General features: G+C 37.5%; 1 protein-coding gene across 1 annotated transcript; it reads right to left on the bottom strand.

The window, feature by feature from the left end:
- Positions 1–13,263: 13,263 nt before the first annotated feature.
- On the bottom strand, positions 13,264–15,862 carry LOC109205590 (pentatricopeptide repeat-containing protein At3g46790, chloroplastic). Its single transcript, XM_019368304.1, has one exon. The coding sequence runs from the start codon at positions 15,689–15,691 to the stop codon at positions 13,673–13,675; it is 2,019 nt and encodes a 672-aa protein (XP_019223849.1). The 5' UTR covers positions 15,692–15,862; the 3' UTR covers positions 13,264–13,672.
- Between the last annotated feature and the right edge of the window lie 7,408 nt (positions 15,863–23,270).

The raw sequence follows: 23,270 nt of genomic DNA on the forward strand, positions 1-23,270 counted from the left end.
TGCCGCACGATGTACCATTCCGTGCCTATTGTATTGATTCTTATGGTGAGGACGAGAGTAAAAGCACGAAGGGTGATGCCGTGCACTTGTCCTTGATTTTCCTGATTCTTGCTGATAATTGAGTTATGTTGTCCTTTACGTTTATTTACTGATTTTCTGTTGTTACTTGATTTCATTTCGAGGTTATAGATTCCCATACCCTATTTGCTTTGTGATTGTTGTTTGGGTGAGGAAGAGCCTAAAGCACGAAGGGTGATGCCGTGTATTGTTTTGGTGAGAGAGAGTAAAAGCACGAAGGGTGATGCCGTGTACTTGTCTTTGATTTCCTAATTTTTTTTGATAACTGAGTTACGATTTCTCTACACCAAATTTTTGGTTTCCTGTTGATACTTGTTGTACCCCGCAGCATGATTTCCCCTTCCTATTTTCAACTGAACTGTGGTGATCCTCGTATTTATATTTTGCTCTTCTGTTACTATTCGATGGTTCCTCGCAGCATGCCTTCCCCCTCTTTACTTGACTGTATATGACTGTTTCTTTCTGTACTTCTTTTCTGTTGTATATAGTTAAATTGCACAGGTTTATTTGGTAGTCTGGTCCTAGCCTCATTACTACTTCGCCGAGGTTAGGCTAGGCACTTACCAGCACATGGAGTCGGTTGTGCTGATGCTACGCTTTGCACTCTTTTGTACAGACCCCAGTGTTGTAGACTTCGGACCGCAGTGGGATTGCTGATTCTTGTTCATCAGGCGACCCGAGGTAGTCCTGCAGTCGTCCGCAGGCCTTGGCGTTTCCTTCTATCTACTATTCTTGTTTCTTTCATGCAATTCCAGAGACAGTGTTGTATTTATTTCTTTCACACCTTTATTTGTAGTATTCTTAGACCGTCTGTGAAACTGTGACACCAGTTCTCGGTAGTCGAGACTCAAACAGTTGTATTAGATATTCATGTTCAGATAGCTTATTATTTTCTTGTGCTTATGTTAAATTCCGCTATTAAAATGTTATTTCTTCGTAATTGTTAAAGAATATAAAATGGGTAAAGAGGTAAATTGTTCAAATAATTGGCTTGCCTAGCTCACATTAGTAGGCGTCATCACGACTCCCGAGGGTGGAAAATCCGGGTCGTGACAAGTTGGTATCAGAGCCCTAGGTTACACGGGTCTCACAGTTCACAGGCCAGCTTAGTGGAGTCTGAGGGATCGGTACGGAGACGTCTGTATTTATCCCCCAGAGGCTACAGAGTTAGGAAAAGTTTCACTTCTATTCTTCCCTGTCGTGCAATTTTGTTCTCTCAAAGCTAAATTGAAACCTCTACTCTTGTCCTTTCGCAAATGGCGAGGTCATGTACCGCTTCTTCAGCCGAGCAGCAGCACAGACCGGCGGTAGATCAGCTACATCTTCGGAGGCTTTGTGGAGGTTGGATAAGTTTCACCAAGCTCTTCACTAATACATTCAGCGGTGCATCTACTAAGGATCCCTAGGATTTTCTAGACAGCTGTGATGAGGTTCTCAGGAACATGGGGATATTTGAGACCAATGGGGTCGATTTTGTAGCTTTTCGCTTGTCTGGATCCGCCAAGACTTGGTAGAGAGATTATTGCTTAGCTAGACCAGCCGGATCGCCAGCCTTGACTTGGGAGCAGTTTACGCAGCTATTTCTGGAGAAGTTTCTCCCCATCATTCAGAGAGAGGCATATCGGAGGCAGTTTGAGCGTCTCCAGCAGGGTTCTATGACTGTTACTCAGTACGAGATCAGATTCATCGACTTGGCTCGTCATGCTCTTATCATACTTCCCACTGAGAGAGAGAGTGGGGAGGTTCATTGAGGGACTCGTCCAGCCCGCCCAGCCAGCTAGAGGTGGAGGTAGAGGTATTAGAGGTGGAGCTCAGGCCACTAGAGGTGGAGGCCAGCCAGCAGCAGGCTGTCCTAGAGATGTAGTTCAGGGTGGTGGGGCCCAGCCCCGATGTTATGTCCTTCCAGCCATGCCCGAGGCTGAGGCTTCCGATGCACTTATCATAGGTACTGTTCTGGTTTATGGCAGAGGTGCTTCAGTTTTATTTGATCCAGGGTCTACGTACTCCTATGTGTCGTCTTATTTTGCATCATATCTGGTCATGCCTAGTGATTCTTTGAGTGCCCATGTTTATGTGTCTACACCGGTGGGTGATTCTATTATGGTGGATCGAGTCCATCGCTCTTGTGTAGTTGTGATTAAGGGTCTTGAGACTCGAGTAGATTTGTTGCTTCTGGACATGGTCGATTTCGATGTTATATTGGGGATGGACTGGTTATCACCTTACCGCGCTATCTTGGACTGTCATGCCAAGACTGTGACCTTAGCCTTACCAGGTTTGCCTCGTTTAGAGTGGAAAGGGACTCCTGGTCATTCTATTCATCCGGGCGCCGCGAAGATGTATTAGGATTTGCGGCAGCATTATTGGTGGCGGAGAATGAAGAAGGATATCGTTGCATATGTGGCTCGGTGTTTGAATTGTCAGCAGGTTAAGTACGAGCATCAGAGGCCCGGTGGTTCATTTCAGAGGATTGAGCTTCCCGAGTGGAAGTGGGAGCGGATCACTATGGATTTCGTTGATGGACTCCCACAGACTCGGAGGAAGTTCGATGCAGTATGGGTCATTGTTAATAGGCTGACCAAGTCAGTGCATTTCATTCCTGTGGCAGTCTCCTATTCTTCTGAGAGGTTAGCTGAGATCTATATCCGGGAGATTGTTCGCCTTCATGGTGTGCCCGTGTCTATCATTTCGGACCGAGGTACGCAGTTTACCTCACGCTTCTGGAGGGCAGTTCAGCGAGAGTTGGGCACGCGGGTTGAGTTGAGCACATCGTTTCATCCTCAGACGGACGGGCAGTCCGAGCGGACCATTCATATTTTGGAGGATATGCTCTGAGCTTGTGTCATTGACCTTGGAGGCTCGTGAGATCAATTTTTGACTTTAGCAGAGATTGCCTACAACAACAACTACCAGTCGAGTATTCAGATGGCTCCTTATGAGGCTTTATATGGTAGGCGGTGTCGGTCTCCGGTTGGATGGTTTGAGCCGGGAGAGGTTCAGTTATTGTGTAAAGGATCTGGTTCAGGAAGCCTTGGACAAGGTCAGGATCATTCAGGATAGGCTCTGTACAGCTCAGTCCAGGAAAAAGAGTTATGCCGACCGCAAGGTTCGTGATTTGGCTTTCATGGTCGGTGAGCGAGTATTGCTTCGAGTGTCGCCTATGAAGGGAGTGATGAGATTTGGGAAGAAGGGCAAGCTTAGCCCTAGGTTCATTGGCCCGTTTGAGATTCTGGATCGAGTGGGAGAGGTGGCTTATAGACTTGCATTGCCGCCGAGCTTATCAGCCGTACATCCAGTGTTTCACGTGTCCATGCTTCGGAAGTCTCACGGCGATCCAAACCACGTGTTAGATTTCAGCACTGTCCAGTTGGACAAGGACTTGTCTTATGAGGAGGAGCCGGTAGCTATTCTAGACCGGCAGGTTCGTCAGTTGAGATCGAAGAGTTTTCCTTCTGTTCGTGTTCAGTGGAGAGGTCAGCATCGACCTGGGAGTCGGAGTCCGATATGCGGAGCCGTTAAACCCATCTTTTCCCCGACTCAGGTACTTCCTTCTTCTGTCACATGTGTTGCAATAAAATTCTACGTTCCGAGGCCTTAAAAACCTCCCTTATCATCACCTCGGTTTGCGTGCGCAGTCCGAGCGCGTAGTCGGAAAGCTTAAATGTGAAAATCTGTGGAAAAAATGATAAGTTTTGAGTGTAAAATGAATAAATTTGACTTCGGTCAACGTTTTGGGTAAACGGACCCGGACCCGTGATTTGACGGTCCCGGAGGGTCCGTAGGAAAATATGGGACTTGGGCATATGCCCGGAATCGGATTCCGAGGTCCCAAGCCCGAGAAATAAATTTTTAAAGAAAACTATTTTCTGAAACTGTTTAAAGGAATTTGAAATGAATTTTGCTTAGAACATGATGGTATCGGGCCCGTATTTTGGTTCCGGCGCCCGGTACAGGTCTTATATATGATTTAAGACGTTTCTATGGAATTTGGTGTAAAACGGATGTCATTTGACGTGATTCGGACTTAAATTGCAAAAAAATTGATGTTTTGAGAAGTTTGAGAAAATTCTTTGATTTTGAGGTTTAATTCGTTGTTATTGAGGTTATTTTGGCGATTTGATTACACGAATAAGTCTGTAAGATATTTTTGAGGTTTTGTGTGCACTTGGTTTGGAGTTCCGAGGGTTGGGGTGAGTTTCGGGTAGGTCCTGGGATGTCTTAGGCTTAAAAATATGGATATTGCAGATTCAGAGAAGTGCAAACCTCTGAACCCGCATTGCTGACCGCAGTAGTTTTTGTGTTGTCCGCACTGGTGACTGTGCGGCTGCAGTTGATTTTGTGCGGTCCGCACAGATTCACTAGTCCAACTTCGGAAGATCATATCTTTTGATCTACAAGGATTTGGGGATGATTCAAAAATAAAAGTTGTATATCTTTGAATCTAGTTTTCAGAAACATATTATAATAGGCATTTGGACATCTGTAGAGAAAGTTATGGCCAAAATACTAAGACCTGTCACTGCATAACACGAGTAGTGCTGTGCGGCCGCAATTGATTTTGTGCGGTCCGCACAGGGCATCTGAGAATAGTATATTTAGACGAGATTTTCAGTTATTTTACATTTTTCAAAACCCCAAAACATAAGAGGCGATTTTAAACAACCTTTATTCTCCAAAACGTTGGTAAGTGATTTCTAACTCATTTTCTTCACTCCTTAACATCTTTTAACATGATTTCAACTCAAAATCAATGATTTTCATGGAGGAAATTGGATGTTTTGAGTAGAACCTATGTTTTTTCGAAAATTGGGGATTTGGACCTCGATTTGAGGTCCGATTTCAAAACAAATTATATATTTGAGTTCGTGGGGGATTGGGTAATTGGGTTTTGGTTTGAATCTCGGATTTTGACCATGTGGGCCCGGGGGCGATTTTGACTTTTTGGGTAAAACTTTGGAAAATATATTTTCATGCATTCAAATTGATTCATTTAGCGTTTATTGATGTAATTAAGTAACTTGTGACTAGATACGAGCGAATTGGTGGTGGAATCAAGGGGTAAAGCTATAATTGGATCGTGAATTGTGTTCGTGGCATCGAGGTAAGTGTTTGGTCTAACCTTAGCTTGAGGGATTAAGAGTTGAGTCCTATTTGCTATGTGATAATTATTGAGTACGACGTATAGGCATGGTGACGAGTATCTATACGTTGGTGTCTAGCATGCCCGTGAGTCTTTATATTGTGATTATCATGACTTTGTTGTGTCTTTCATGCCGTGGTGATGGTTTCTATTTGTTGTATAAAGTTTGTGGAAAGAATTATGACCTATGAACATTGAGGAGCGTTGGCTCAAGTTATATAACGAATTGTGAAAGTATAAGTGTCAATTGAACTTTTAGAGCATTGGCTCGAGTTGTGAAATGAGTTGCGAAGGTATAAGTGATAATTAAACCTCTAGAGCATTGGCTCGAGCTGTTGAATTGTGAAGTAAAAGTGAGAAAGAGAAGAGATCATTATGTTGTCACCCTTGCCGGGCTATTATTGATTTATTTGTTATCTCCCTTGTCGGGATGTTGATGCTATTGATGTTGTTCCCTTGCGGGGATTTAATTTTTGACTTGTTTCTCCCTTGCCGGGATTCTTATTGCAAATTTCCTTTATTTCCTTGCCCTATTGTTTGTGATTGTTGTTTGGGTGAGGAAGTGAGTTAAAGCACGAAGGGTGATGCCGTGCATTGTTTGTTTTGTGAGGAAAGAGTGTAAAGCACGAAGGGTGATGCCGTGCCGCACGATGTACTATTCCGTGCCTATTATATCGATTTCATGGAGAGGAAAGAGTGTAAAGCACGAAGGGTGATGCCGTGCCGCACGATGTACCATTCCGTGCCTATTGTATTGATTCTTATGGTGAGGACGAGAGTAAAAGCACGAAGGGTGATGCCGTGCACTTGTCCTTGATTTCCCTGATTCTTCCTGATAATTGAGTTATGTTGTCCTTTACGTTTATTTACTGATTTTCTGTTGTTACTTGATTTCATTTCGAGGTTAGAGATTCCCTTACCCTATTTGCCTTGTGATTGTTGTTTGGTTGAGGAAGAGCGTAAAGCACGAAGGGTGATGCCGTGTATTGTTTTAGTGAGAGAGAGTAAAAGCACGAAGGGTGATGCCGTGTACTTGTCTTTGATTTCCTAATTTTTTTTGATAACTGAGTTACGATTTCTCTACACCAAATTGGTGGTTTCTTGTTGATACTTGTTGTACCCCGCAACATGATTTCCCCTTCCTATTTTCAACTGAACTGTGGTGATCCTCGTATTTATTTGTTGCTCTTCTGTTACTATTCGATGTTTTCCCGCAGCATGCGTTCCCCCTCCCATACTTGACTGTATATGATTGTTTCTTTCTGTACTTGTTTTCCGTTGTATATAGTTAAATTGCACAGGTTTATTTGGTAGTCTGGTCCTAGCCTCGTCACTACTTCGCCGAGGTTAGGCTAGGCACTTACCAGCACATGGGGTCGGTTGTGCTGATACTAAACTCTGCAGTCTTTTGTGCAGATCCCAGTGTTGTAGACTTCGAACCGCAGTGGGATTGCTGATTCTTGTTCACCAGGCGACCCGAGGTAGTCCTGCAGGCGTCCGCAGGCCTTGGCGTCTCCTTCTATCTACTATTCCTGTTTCTTTCATGCAATTCCAGAGGTATTTATTTCTTTCACACTTTTATTTGTAGTATTCTTAGACCGTCTGTAAACTGTGACACCAGTTCTGGGTAGTCGAGACTCAAACAGTTGTATTAGATATTCATGTTCAGATAGCTTATTGTTTTCTTCCGCTTATGTTAAATTCCGCTGTTAAAATGTTATTTCTTCGTAATTGTTAATGAATATAAAATGGGTAAAAAGTAAATTGTTCAAATAATTGGCTTGCCTAGCTCACATTAGTAGGCGCCATCACGACTCCCGAGGGTGGGAAATCCGGATCGTGACAAATAATTAATGAGAACATGCAATATAAGAGAATTCATAAAGAACTTTCTAGTTCTTTAATATTTACCCATATGAATTGTCTTTTATTTTTGCACATCATGCTTAAATTGATATGGCTAAACTGATTATGCCAACTGGATAAATTATCAATATTGATAAAGTTCAGGTTTACACCTTGACGTGTGCAATCAAGTTTATTATGATATGGGTTTTATATCAATAAACATCCATTTTGTTGCGGTATTCTTTTATTTGTGTCGTATAAATCAGGCAATAAAGCGGGTAGTTTTGTATACATATTACCCCGCCACAGTTGTAGTAATATAAAGATATTAAATCTTCTGATTATTTATAGTCTCAATATAACCAACCGCTTTCGCGAATACTTTAGAGACTTACTACAACACAATATCTTGCTGATAATCAATTTTATTTCTCCAAAATTGTGATAATTGGCTCTTCCAGAGCTCTCAATTGATTTTGTACTACCACATATTCATCTACAACCATATGGTAATATATCTCTTTCAAGGAGAAAGTTATACCATTATGGTCATGGTCAAAATTATATGCAAGATATGTTTCTTACATTGTTGTTGTCCTTTATAATCACATTGTTTTTGGCGTACAATAGGTACGTGACCAATGACCATCCATGTCATAATAATGACACTATTTTCTTATATCATCTCAAACCTCCTTCTAGAGGTGAGTGCGGTATATTTACTACCACTAGCATGTTCATATTCTTTGAAGAATAAATATGTATTCATAAATCACATGTTGTCACATTCGCATCATGAATGTACCATAATCAACTATATGTGCTTTACAAAATCTTATGTCAAATCGATGACAAATATTACTTTCACAGAGTGAAGTATTTTTTTGAGAATCCTTATTATTCTCATTATCACAATGATGCCGATTATAATTTCGTCTATTGCCACATCCACATCCATTGATAACTCCACGGTAATAATTTTGTCTTCTTTCAGACTTATTACATACTGCTATCACATCCTCTTAAGAGAATGAGAATGAAGCAAATTTAATGTGACGGATTTTCAATTCTTTGCCCACAATCATACATGAATTTGATCATGGCAAGGCATAAAAATTTTACCACTTTGGGTGGTTATAATTTCTTATAAACTCCATTAGAGTTACAATCAAAATTTATTGTATCTGCTTGTATTTAAAATCAAATTATAGAATGTCAAGAATTTAAAAGAGAAAAATAAAGTAAAATACTTACATTAAATCCAGAATTTAATCATGAGGGAAGTTCATGGAACAATTGACAATCATTACGCTCAATCCCAAAGCTTCTACTCAATTGGTTAGAGTCTCGTGTTGATAACGTGTTATAAAATAATAAAGAAGAATATTGCAAAGAAAGAGAGAGAGAATTCTTATTGCTTTTTGGGATTAATTACAATAGAATAGTGCCCCTCTATTTATAGGGGAAACGTGACTTAGCCACCAAGTAACAAACCCTAGAATCTCTCTAGAATATAGGCATTCACCTTAAATACAATTCTATTTATAACAATTTTAGTTTTTTTCTAAGATTTTCGCTCCCATTAATTTAACAACAATCTCATTTTAAAACATGTTTAAAAGCGTAACCAAATTGTCGACAAATAAAAAATATAAATGACTCCTTAATAAACCTGAATACAAAATGAAAAACTCAACATGAAATCAAAACGGTGATACTTTCTATTTTTAGAAAATACGGGTAAAACATTATCTTAAACTCGTGAAGTTACAGTGACGTAGCAATGAAATACAAATAAAATAAGGGACAATAGCACTTTTAGTAAAAAATATTTTAATAACAAGAATAATAATGTCATATTAATATTAATAAATCGGGCAAACGAATATTATATACATAAATATTACTACAACATTGAGATATAATGGGTTCAAACAAATAAGAAAATATTTTTTTGTGATTAATATTTGAATTGAGTGCAGTTAGTTTAAGTTTGAAAGCATAACATAATTTTTTGAAAATGCAGTCAAATTTAGAAAATAGAATAATAAAACTCATTTGAATTTGATAAAGTTTTTAAATTTTTATCTATATTATATTAGAATGAGTGTGGTAAAAATAGATATTAAATTCAAACAAGCTAATAAAAATCTACATGACAATGTAATAATATTAGTTATTGAATAATATAATATCAAAAATAAAAAATAAATAGAGAAAAAAATTTAGATTTTTTATTATAGAAAAAAAGGTAAAACTTATTTAAATTTGAGATGAGAAAGTTTTTTATATCTTGATAAGAAAATTCATAATATGAATAGGTCCACGTAACTCAAGTCTAATAGATAAAATCAAAAACTAAAAATATTGAATAATAGAAATAAATTAGAGATAATGCAAGGATATTTATAAATCATAAGTTTAGAAAATAAAATAAATTAAATATACAATACTAAGATATTAAACTTTACGGTGTAGATTGTTCTTTTTAATTATCAGCGCATCGTGCGGGTCCTAATACTAGTTATTCTAATTACAGATATTCAAAAGAGAGAAGGACATCCAACAAACTTTTGCAACTGCAACAAATACCATAACGTGTAAACTCCATTTATTTTGCAAACATTTGGGTGTCAGAGGAAAAAGATGGAAGAAAATTTACCTTCTACTATCATGTAATAAATCATCATCTTGAGTCTGATCAGCTTGCAATTGCAAAATAGTGTGTATATTTCTCTAAAGTATTCAACATATTGCATCCAAAATATGGACTCATGAATTCATGCTCAATCTCTAACCAACTAACAGCCTGCTCTTCCTTCCTAACATGTCTCTCATTCGTTTCTACATACTTTGAGTTGTTTATCTAGATCGTAGACTGTATTTACATCGACAGAGATGTGAGGGATTTTCTAAAATTCCGATGAAAAATCAGCATAAACAACTCTGAAGATATTCTTTTACATCCAGAAATAATTCCTTTTCCCATTGGAACTTGAAAACTAAAGATTAGCCAAGTTGGATGAGTTTTTGGTCACATAATGTCAAAGAGAAAATATCAGGTTTCCAAATTCTCTGTGAGGGTCAAGTCAATTGTGGAACTTCCACTACATATCTGGAAAAACAATTCAATGGTTATCGTACATAAACAAAACTGTATGCGACCACAATCCTAATACTAAAATACCAGATGCAATTTGTAAGATTACAGAAATGGATGTTGGTTGGTAAATGAAGACAGTGCAGTGCAGCACTCATTCAATGAGGTTTAAAGGTTTTTCCAAAATTCAGTTCAAGACTAGCCCTTTCCAAAGCAGGTTTAGTTACGTAAACAAACAAACTGAGAATAATCAACTCAACTACAACTCCCTAGCTAAGTATTTTGGGTACTTCTCTCAAATTTGATCACTAACAAAGATCAACCATGAATAATTGATAGAACCAAACGTCAAATGCTTTGAGCAAGAGGGCAGTAAATAACACCGTGTAAGCAAATATTCAGCCTTTAAGCTAACAAAAATTTGAGAGTAAAACCAAGCACCTCAGTTTCCAGTATGCCACTACGACCTCTGCATTCGAATCATTACCTTGTACATCAGACGGATAAGCAGTAAGCAAATTGTTCCTGAGAAGAAAAGAAGATTTGAATATTGTAAAGGCATTGAAGAAAAGACATATCACAATAATTATAAATGAATGCTTGGACACCTTTGAATGAATCAAGATGAAAAAAGAGCCGGTTATTTGGTACTAAACTCGCAGTATTTCACTTTTGGAGTGAAAGAACAAAACTGAGAATGATGTCAAAGATATCATGGGAAGTTTAACAAACAAGTAGTATAATACCAAAGAAACTGATTCAATGCTAAATCTGCCAACATTGCAGTTTGTTTCAATGAGCCTGCACAACATCCATAAGCCACACTACCATAGTTTGTTGCTAAGTCCAGCATCATGGGAGAAGAGTACACAACTAGCAATATCTTGCTTGGGTTAAAAGATAATATGTAGATTCACCACATTTACAATCCCATTTCAAGTGTGAGAATTGAGCAATGTAGTCCTAGATTTTGCAGATAATATGGCTTATAAAGGTCACAATTTTGGAGGTCTGGGCGGAAAAGCAAGTCCAAGTTTATGCATTCTTAGGAAGATGCTATTTAATCAAATGCCATTACATTGTAAATTAATTATTTAGTTGGATAGAATAAGCCACTATTATCTTTCATCCGTATGCCACATAGCTAATCTCAAGGCCTACTTTCTGTCTTTCTTTGCTGAAGTAGAAAAATGCTTACACTTATGGGATGTTTGGTAGGATGCATTAGAGAAAATAATGCATGCATTAGCTTTTGGTATTACTAATCCCTTGTTTGGTACACTTTTCCAACCTATGTATTACTAATTAGTTATACAACCTATTTGGTATTATCCTATGTATAACTAATACATAACAAACCATGTTATTAGCAATACCAAAGTCCCTTAAAGCTAAAGAATATGGAGGGCATTTTTGTAAACAACTAATTTTCTTTAAAATTACGTAATGCATTTTAATTTTTAATACACCACACCAAATAGTGGGTATGAAATAATCTCTGCATAACTAATGCTTGCATTACTAACCCATGCATTACTAATATACACCTTATTCAACACTATTCTTATACACCCTACCAAATGACCCTTAATGGTGTAGCTAAAAATGTTTCAGTCTATTAATGATCAATAAGAAATATTCCATTTATTGATTTAACTAAAGAAAGAAGAAGAGATTTCTTGTCTCTCTATACTCTGACATCAAATGGATCAAAGATACTATACAGTCTAGTGAAGGAGACCCCAAAGTTTACTTTATATCAAAAGTAAATAAAAGAAGACCTTCGGAGTCTCCTTCAGGGGAACTGAAATAGTGTCGTTGCTCCCATATTCTATCAGTTAAGCATGCAAGTTTATTGCAAACTTTCTTCCAAACCCAACAATAGATTCAGAAGAATCACATTGGCAAGAGAGCCATTTCATATCTGTACGACATGTAAAAAGTTCGAGCAGTGTGATATTTTATAAAAATTAAATAACACAGCACAACCAGTTTTATCAGCAAAGTCTATAGTTGGAGCATTCTTCGCTGCGAAATTTTATCTCTGAAAGGGAGAGAAACAAAACAGTCAAATTACTGACACACTTCATATCTCGAGAAGCGGCAAGAAAAAATGAAAAGAACCAATTGCATGATAACACTTCCCCCTAAGCATTCACAGATTGTTCGGTCTTTTCCTGGATTTGTTTTGTTTTATCTATTTATTCCTTAATACTATTCAATGAAGCAGTACATACCTTCTCAACCTTCCTAATTTGATTGATGGACTATCAGAAAATGCTACCAGCAATTGCAAGTTGCGGGAATACAATTCCCTTCCCAGAAAGCACAATCATCAGATAAGGTGAAGTATCTTTTGTTTGTTGCTAAACTCAGTTAACTTCTAGCTTTGAAAAGTTGTCAATTCCTGCTTCTATTCATTTACTGGCACATAATACTCCTAAGCCAGTCCAGAAACTGAGATAGATGTTTAGAGTACTGACACTAGCAACACCTAAGCATAAAAGAGGCAAAAACAAGGGATATTGCAAAATGAACATGTCACATACAGAATAAATTCAGTGATAGAAGCTGACAATTAAGATTTATCCAAACCAAAAGGTATACCAGTATTTATATGGAATGTGCAAGTAGTACACATAGAGGATAAATTTAAAGAAGATAACATTTAAAGATGGTCTGGCGATGCAGGGGCGGAAGGGGGTTCGCTTCGCTAGAAAATTACACTGTACATATAAGGCAAAATTTATTTTGTACCTCTATATACTACATTTTGAATCCCCTTGACACAGCCCAAAAGTATAACTCAGTAGTCAAGTGGGTTTAAAACCTTTGTGAGGTCACCGGTTCAATTCCCATGGGCCACGGTCTCTTTTAATTTTTTAACTTTTTCTCTTTTGAACCCCCTTAGCGGAATCCCTGCCTCCGCCAGTGTGGCCATGCCTTAATGCAACCTCCAAATAGCACCGATCAGTATGTATAATCCAATTCCAGGATTCAAACATGGATAAAAGATCAAAATGAAAGGAACAGGCTTATTAAAGGTGATCTATGATACGATGTGAAAGAATACCAGCATCCAACTGAAAAGTGTAACGCAATGAAACAAGCAGCCTAATACTTTATTAAAATTCTTCAACACCAAGCGCAGGACACACTTCTCTTACAAAACTAAATGTGGATTTCTTTTTACAACTAAGCAAGTAAATTTCTTGTTGTGCCACGTCTGTGATGTAAATATCAATTAGGGTGCTATCAGATATGAAAATTAATAAGATAAAGAGCAACTTCTCATAGTCTCGCCTATCATCGTGAGCGTCAATTCCATCATCCCACTCCAGTTTATGTCATGAAGTTATCACAAGGAACGTATATGATGTAACAGCTGGAAACGTTGTGTTCAAATTGTACATGTGCCAAAACTTTCTAATCTCCACCGAGAACCCCATAAAGAAGGTGCCATTGTTAAACCAAAGAATAGATATGACATGCACAAGTGACAAGTGCTACCAATAATCTCCACATGAACAAACCCCATCCTTGAAATGGTGAAATCGATTGATGTCTCTGACTAGAATTTCTCTGTTTGTATATTTTGAAATGAGCTTAGTGAAGGAGTGACAGTCTTCACATAACCTCAAGTTCTTACTAATCCTTATAGTCTCTCCTTTACTGTTATTAATCAACCCAAAAGCAACTGCTAATTTCTCACTATGACCCAACAAAATACGTTCTTTCTCCTCTTCTTCAAGATCATACAACACGATTCTGGTATTTGGCACATACCCATTCTGCTTCATCTCCATTGACAGATTTAGCAACAATGCATGAATTTGCTCAATTTGTGGGTTAATTTCGTCAACTGACTGGAGACAGTAGATTTTCCTCTTTACTTCAATCCAGCTACAACCAGGGACTTTCCGCAACCCTTTGGCTTCCAAAAGCTTCCTAACTCGTTTTACCTCATCCCACATCCTAGCTTCTGCATAAATGTCAGCCAAAAGTACATAGTTCCCAGCATTTGTGGGTTCAAGCTCGAACAACCTTCTGCTTGCCCTCTCAGCAAGGTCAACATTACAATGAATCCTACATGATCCAAGAAGAGACCCCCAAACTTTGGGTCCTGGTTCAATCCGCATATCTTGTATGATTATAGCTGCTTCTTCCAACTTATTGGCTCTTCCAAGAAGATCAACCATGCAAGCATAGTGCTCCACGCTAGGGTACATATTATGTTCTTTCAACATTGAATCAAACAAATGTTTCCCCTCCGCTACAAGCCCTGCATGACTGCAAGCTCCCAACACACTAACAAATGATATTGGACTTGGTGACACTCCATATCGAATCATTTCTCTAAAAATTTCAATGGCTTTGGCCCCAAACCCATGTATTCCATAGCTTGAAATCATGGAATTCCATGCAACAACATCCCTCTTGCCCATCTGATCAAACACTCTTCGTCCCAATTCTAGAGCACCACACCTTGCATACATTGTCACAAGGGCACTGAGAACGGGCAAAATACAGTCGAGCCCTTTCCTAATTATGTATCCATGTAATAGCTTCCCTTGCTCTAGTGCAGCCAGTGCTGCACAAGCTTGAAGAACACTAACCATAGTCACTGAATTTGGCAACAAATCATAGCTCATCATTTCACGAAAAAGCTCCAAAGCCTCAAGAGGTTTCCCGTTCTTTGCGTAACAGGAAATCATCGCGCTCCAAGAAACCAAATTTTTCTCTGGCATCTCATGGAACAAACAGCTTGCATTGCCTACGCAACCAAACCTAGCATACACATCAATTAAAGTTGTCATGATATGCAGATGACGTTCATAACCATGTCTCAATATGTGCCCATGAATTTCCCTTCCCTTTTCGAGTGATGATGATGATTCAGAAGCAACACAAGCCTTGAGCAGGTATGTATAGGTGAACCTATCTGATGATATTCCTATGCGATTCATACGTCTATAAAAGTCCAAAACCTCTTCACCATGGCCAGCTAAAGTCAATGCGCGGAAAAAGGCGTTCCAAACGAAGATGGTTCGGTTGGAAATTTTATCAAACACATGGCGGACGTGGTCGATACAGTCCAACTGCGAGTACATATTAATGAGTTTGGTAGCCAAGAATGGATCTTGGCCGAACCCATCATCAATGAGTTTACGATGAACAGTTAAAGCGTGGGAGAGGGAGTGTTTTTGGGAGCAGGAGAGGATGAGCAGCTCGTAGGTACGTTGAGTGGGATTGGGCTCCTGAAAAAGGAGTTGAAGGGCTTCTTTTAGATGTCCTTTTTTGCAAAGAGATTGGATTGAATCGTTGTAATTATGTCCAAAAGTAGTGGGTTCGGGATTGCTGACAATGTGGGTGCTATTGCTGGTGGTGGAGAAGCGGATTGAGGTGGGACGATATGAATAATAAGAAGCAAAGACGGGACTACTTTTGTGCAAGAAATTGAAGGGAAGGTAAGAAGGAGGAGGTTGAAGAAGACATGGAGATGGAGGAGCTTGAAGCGTCCACATTTACACCATCACAGCTTCTTCGATATTTGCTGAATTCAGTTCCGGCAGCGGAGGCAGATAATTCCCTTGTCTTCTTCCACTTCCAGTTTGTTTCAATTCCCGCACCGGAGTCCAACCGACTTAAAATTACTGTATATGTGTTTGATTTGGTTTGGTTTTACTTTTGAAACAGAAAATATCAGAACCAAATAGATACATAAATATCCTTTAGAAAAAAGACACATAGTATATACTATTTTTCAATGACTTAATATCCTAAAATTCCCTTAACTATTACTAACTCCGTTCCAATTTATGTGAATCTATTTCCTTTTTGGTCCGTTCCAAAAAGAATGACCCCTTTCTAAATTTGGAAACAATTTAGCTTAAACTTATGATTCTACCCTTAATGAGAAGCTTTTATAACCACACAAATACTCTGGACCCCTTTTTAACTTGTTTAGGACCACAAATTTCAAAAGTCTTTATTTTTTCTTAAACTCCGTGCCCAGTCAAACAGGTTCACATTAATTGGAACGGAGGGAGTATATTTTTATTAGTTTCCTACTTAAATTATTCAGCATCCCCTATGTTGTCCTTCATATTTAAACTCATTCATTGCTTGCCTAACATAATGTGTGTAGTAACTCGCTTGGAAGCAGGGCTGGCTCTAATGCTTGTCTAATAAGGCGTGTGCCTTAGGCCCCCAAATTTGGGAGGCCCCGTTTTTTAGAAATAACTGGTATATAATAATTTAAATAAAATAAAATCTAGAGTTTTTAGTACAAAAGTAGACTTTTTCATATAAAACAAAAGAAAATTTCTAGATATGTAAATAAAGTAACCATTTAGCTTACTTAAAAATGGATAGTATGAAAATATTTTCTAACGTGTGAATTGAAATTGATTTGACAAGAAAAATAGTATAAATAGAAGATACTATATACTCAATCAAATAAAACGGCTTGATTCTTTTTCAAATATTTATATTACTTATAGAATAGTGTTATTAGTTCCTATAACAGTATCCTCAGTGATAATAGGTTTTTCAAAATTAAATTGATAAATCTTAGCTAAGATAAATAATGTCTCAAGAATGATTAAATGAGTTGGCTATAATATCAATTGAAAAGGAATTATTGGAAGAAATCGATTATAAAAATTATTAACAACTTTGCATCTTTAAAAGCTAGAAGAATAGACTTTAAATAAAAATATATATTTAATCCTTTTTTTAAAAAAATTTAGGCCTCATATTAAACTTTGGCTTTAGGCCATATATGAGCTTGAGCCGCCCCTGCTTGGAAGCGCGTGACAACTGAAAAAAAATCACCAAAATACGCCACCTGATAGTATGTAATGGCTAATTAGCCTAACCCTCTTTCAACTATTTTTTTTAAATATTCTCCTTATTTTCTTTATATCCATCTTTCTTTCTCATTTTTTTACCATTCTACCTTATTTTTTTCACCTTTGTTTTGTATTTTTCACCATCTTCTTGTCTTTTTTTTTTTTTGCCTGTTTTCTTCGGTTCTTCATATGGCCCTCTGAAATTTTTTCTCCCTCTCTTGTTTCCTCTAAAATAATTTATTCTCTTTTTTGTTTTAGTCTTATTTCATATCATTTACATATTGTTGAAAGAACATCCATTTAAATCTTCTAATTAGATCCAACACCTTGTAGATAATAAAGTTAAATCTCATGAACCTTCTTTGTGTTATCTAGAATTAGAAAATATAGTTGCTTACCGAATGATTTCTTATCTGCGAAATTTTTTTTGTGCAATCTTGTTTATGTAATATAAGATGATTTTTAATAAATGCAACACTATATGCCTTCATTTTTCTTATTATGTTGCAAAGTGAATTTAAATAAGAACTTATTCAACTGGAGCCTAGCATAAAGCACAATCACAATTAAACCTAAAGTTATATTTTTAGCTAAAACTCCTAGAATTAATCAGGCATCCAAAAATAATATATCATGAATAAACTACACAAAAAAAAATAACCTTAGTACAAAACCATAAGATAATATAGTTAGACGCACCTCTAAGAATTGAATATGGGGTTTTAATATATAGGACAATATTGTTAGGGGGTTTTGAGGATACCAAATAGTTTACGTAGGAAACTGACCAAAAAATATAGTTAATGCGATTTTACTCTGAGTTAAATAGCCACATGTAGTGCCACATGGCATGTTTTTTAGATGATTAGGAGCATGTACTAGACACACCTCTAAGAATACAACAAGGGTGATTTAATATAAAGGGCAATATCATTCAGGGGGGTTTTGGGGATACTGAATAGTATAAGTAGAAAACTGATAAAAACTTAATAGTTTTGGGAGTTTTTTAGGGTATTAACTTATTTTTCAATAGATGATTTAACAATCTACTTAGCAGCAAGTTTTTGTTTTAGTACTTCAATTTCTCTGTTGTTTCATTTCCACAAACTAATATATTTGTTAAGTCTTTTTTTTTTTGGTGAAAAAGATAAACTTGCATTAAACATAATTAACGTAGCTACAGGGAGGTAGATGCAAAGGCATCCATTTCAGAGTTGTTTGTAACGCAGGAACTAGTAGTAGAAACATGTGCCCTAGTGTGAGTATCTAGTACAAAAGGGCTAGTGGAAGCATCCATGCACATAGTGTGTATGTTTTGATTGGCAAAAGCCTGGTCTTCATCAGTCATATGTTGCAATAAGCAGTGTTTCTTCCTTATACGCGGGACTCCAGTTTGGTCGTTATGCAAAAAGGTTTCAACAAAATCCGGTGGTTCCTCAAAAAATAATGGTGTAGCTGTTATTGATATAGTGAATCCAGCTTTAGCTAAACCATCAGCCACCTCGTTACCCTCCCTATAGGTGTGCTCCACGATGGCATTACGCAATAGGCCCAGGAGGTACCTGCAGTCAGTGATCAAGTTAGCATAATGCATATTATCAGAATGTAGCAGATGCAATACCCGTACAGCATCAATGCTCACTTCTAGGGGCACCAGATTTCGTTTAAGAGCCAGTTCCAGTCCCAAGTATAGTGCACGGAATTCTTCTTGGATGGCAGTGGCATTTTCCAAGTTATCAATAAACCCTACAATCCAGCGACCCTGGCTATCACGTATAACCCCTCCCATGCCTGCTATGTTGGTTGATGAAGACATAGCCTCATCCGTGTTTAGTTTATAGAAATTGGGCTTGGGTGGTATCCAGGTAATGTATTGCAGGACACAGTTCCTTTTTTGTGAGTATTTGGCAGTCAAGTAGGTGTATTCTAACGCACTATTGATTATTTTCCTAAGAGATAGTGCCCTTTTCACATTGTTAAAAATGTTATGGTTTCTACTTTTCCAAATATGCCATAATGTGTAAGCTGTAAATGTTTTCGCATTAATAAGGTGAGGCATTGAAAATTTATTTTTGTTGATTAGTGGATCTAGCCATTGAATGGGGGGACTATGAAGTTAGTAGTGCTAGTCATGCCTAGTTGTTGCCATATGTGTACGATGGTTGGACAATGTAGAAATAGATGAGTAGTAGATTCAGTTTGTGTGTGACATATTGTACAAAGATCATTTTGAATTATGCCAATATGGTGTAGGTATTTAGAAGTTGGTAATTTATTGTGCAGGAGTAGCCAAAGGAATGTTTGCAATTTAGGTGGTATTTGTATTTTTCAAATCCAATTGTAGGGAGGTAAGTCTACAGGCAAGACAGACTCATATTGAAGAAGCTTTAGGTACAGGGACTTGGTAGTGAAAGCACCATGAGTTGAAAGGCCCCAATATATAGTGTCCACTGTGTGTGTATATTGGGACATGGATCCTATTAATAGTGTTTCTTAGGTTATCAGGCAGATGGAAGGGGAGATCTTCCCAATTCCATTCTTTTTGGCATCTATAGGTTTTAATCTGTCTAGTATGATGTTCTAGAGGAATTGGACCAATGAAAAGAGATCGGATAGTGGTGTTTGGGGCAATCCATGCTGAATTCCAGAAATTTATAGTAGAATTCGTGCCAACTTTCCATTGAATGCCATGTTGACAGTTACCCCAGCCCTTAATAATGTTGTTCCAAGTGTTTAAATAGTTTGGACGAAAACGTTTGTCCTTATATTTAGCGATAAGTGTTTGTGCCCATAAAAGAGTGGAGGAGTGAAAAACCCTCCACTCTAATCCTGCCAGAATTGCCTCGTTTTTCAAGCGCAGCCTTTGGATACCCAGACCTCCTAAATGTGTAGGCAAAGTAACAGTTTTCCAGTTTATTAAATGAAGTTTCTTTTTTTGTTGTGTAGTACTCCATAGGAAGTTGCGCATATATTGATCCATTCTATGTAAAATTTGTTTGGGGATAGCTATATATTGCATGATGTGGGTAGGTAGGGCACATAATGTTGATTTAATAAGTGTAACTCTACCCGAAAAGGCGAGGAATTTGGTTTTTCATCCGACAGGCCTAGCCTTGAAATTGTCAAGCAAAAATTGGAAGTCAGATTTCCTTGGACGTTGTTAGAACATTGGGAAACTTAGGTATTTGCCAAAACGAGTTCCTTCCTTCATACTAAAGCATGAAAGTATATGTAGTTTTTGATCTATATTGCAGTTGTTAGAGAAAAAAATGCGTGATTTGTGAAAATTAATCGATTGGCCTGATATTTGTGTAAAAAGATTGAGGATATCAATTACTGCTCTACAACTCTTATCAGTTACTTTGGAGAGAAGTATTATGTCATCCGCGAAAAAAAGGTGGGAGAGTTGAGGTCCCTTGTTGGAGATTTGTATGGGGTTCCATAAGAGATAATCAATTGAATTGAAGATGTTGATGGAGAGTCTTTCCAGGCACATGATAAAGATGTAAGGAGACAGTGGGTCTCCTTGACGTATACCCTTAGTTGGTTTGAAAAATCTGTGCGTGATCCGTTTATTAAAATAGATATGGATGAAGTTGCAATGCAAGACATTATGATGCTGATTAGTTTTTGAGGAAAATTAAAAAAATGAAGTGTGTCCTTTATAAAGGACCATACGAGCTTGTCAAAAGCTTTTTCCAAATCTAGTTTGTGCATTATTTGATCCATTTTTCCTTCCTTTTTATATCTGAAATGGTTGAGAATTTCTTGAACAAGGATGGCATTGTCTGAAGCACGTTTTCCTTGTTGGAAGCTGGATTGTGTAGGTCCAATAATTTTATAATGGAAAAGTTTTAATCTGGCTACAATAATTTTGATTATCACTTTATAAATAGTGTTGCATAGACTTATGGAGCGATATTGAGTGATTTGTACCGCATTTGGTACTTTTGGGATAAGGCACAAATAAGTAGTATTTATTTCTTCAGGAATCTTCCCCTGATTGAAAGCATTATAGCAGCAAGTGGTTAGCGATTGGCTTATGTCTTGCCAATATTTTTGGAAAAAATAAGGGTGTAGGCCATTCGGCCCCGGTGACTTGAAAGGTTGAAAGGAGTGTAGAGCATTTTTAATTTCTATTAATCTTAAGGGTTGATTCAATTGAGTTTGGTCGTCATGTGTTATATAGTTAAGCACGTGTGGGTGACTTTGTGTCTTGTGGGAAAGAGAGTGTTGGGTTTTGAATAAAGTAGCGTAGTATTTGTAAATTTGGTCTTGTATTTCCAGTGGATCGTAAGTCCAGTTTCCCACAGTGTCTTTCAAAGCATTTATACGATTACGTCTTCTTTTTTGTAGTGTGGACATGTGGAAAAAATGTGTGTTTGCATCACCGTCATTTAACCACTGAATTCTTGATTTGAGTTTCCAATAGTCTTCTTCTTGTCTAAGTATGTTACTGAATTCATTATTTAAATTTATTTCAAGGTTTTGTAAAAAATTACTAGTAGGATAGTAAATTGATTGTTGTATTCCACGTATTCTAGCTAGTATTTTCCTTTTCCTTGTAAAGAGATTACCAAAGGTTTGTTTATTCCCGTGTGACACATGGGTTTGAAACTTTTGCATGGCCTCAATTATTGAGGGACAATTGAGCCAGGATTGTTTCACTACCTCATGGAGTGAAGGGTCAATATATTTGTTAAGTCATTATCTTTCTTGATTGTAAGATACATTTATTGATATTTTTAAAGTAAATGAAATATATCATTGAATATTTTTTGGAATCATTTATTTATTCCTTGTAGTTATTAAAATTTGATTAGGATTTAAAGTATATATGAATGGAAGTTAGACAAATAAATGGGAATCATTATTATGCTTTAGGAAGAAAATTATCATGATTTTGTATTTTATTGCCAAGAAAAAGAAACGTCAAAACAGAAAAGCAAAATTGTATGGGGTAAAATTGGTTTATAACAGATGGTCGAATGGTAGCATGACACGTAGAATCGAAGGTAAGAAAAAGGAAAGTCAGGCAACAACCAATACCAGACAGAACAAATATAATCAACATCGGGTAAATCCCGAAGGGAGCATATTTAACGGGAGGAGATCAAGGGTTTGCCATCGGATAGCATTCAATGAGGGAATATTCTCTAACATTAAATGAACGACCGTTGCAGAGAATATTTGCAGTCATGGCCTATTGTTACATATTCACCAATGACTGTTTTATTATCATTTAAAAGGAGATTGATCCTAGGATCTTATTTCCCTAGATAGAGCTATAAATAACAGGCTCAGCAACCATCGTAAGGACGAGATACTTTCTGCATACTAAAGCTTTATCTTGTTACTTTGCTCTCAATTTAACAAATTTTATCATACGTTATCGTTACTCTCATTTTTGCTCTCAAAGACATTGCGTTTGGAGTCAGGCTTGTCATTTTCTTCAATTTCAATTGCTAATCTTAATATTTACTTTATCACTTTATCATCTTTTGGATCAAATCAATTCGATTGTGTATTAACCACGCAACAAATTTAACTGTACCGTTTTACGGGTAAACAGTTTAGCGCCCACCGTGGGGCATATACTGTTGCGTAATTATTTTGATTCATTCGTTTATTACTAACTTGTTTGATTTTTTCCTTAATAATAAATCAAATATGGCAACTAATAATGTCAACATCACACACAACGTTGAGGGACGTGAAGATTTACCTCAACATGACGACTCAATCAGCGACACCCATACCGAAGGGGGCGAAACAACCCCGGTTTGTGAATGACAATACTCTCGGTATGTGCGGGAGCCAACTCCCGATGATGCAGAAGAGGAGCATGTCGTGGAAAAGGTAAAAATCTTAAGAGAACAGGAGAAAGCAATCACGAGTCACCTATGAAGGCAGGATCGGGTAATGACAGAGTTAAAAACAAGAATTGCCAGGCGCTTCCAATAATACAAACGGAAGGGGCCTGGTTCCTCCTAGTGTTCCTACAAATCAAACGGCTCAGAGAGTTGATAATAACACCTCAAGGGATGAAGACGGTTTCAATGGTGCTGGTGGGACCGGTAGCGGATCTGGGAAGGACAACGGGAATGATCCCTTCAAAACCGACCTCATGAGGTTTATGAGGAAATGAACGAACGAATAAATAAAAATACGAAGGAGTTTCACGCTCGGATGGATCAGATTCCGGGCGCCGGCAGTCATGAAAGGTCCAGATTCGAAAAAATATACACAG

The sequence above is a fragment of the Nicotiana attenuata genome, unplaced genomic scaffold (assembly GCF_001879085.1).
Source record: "Nicotiana attenuata strain UT unplaced genomic scaffold, NIATTr2, whole genome shotgun sequence".
In the NCBI taxonomy this organism is placed as follows: domain Eukaryota; kingdom Viridiplantae; phylum Streptophyta; class Magnoliopsida; order Solanales; family Solanaceae; genus Nicotiana; species Nicotiana attenuata.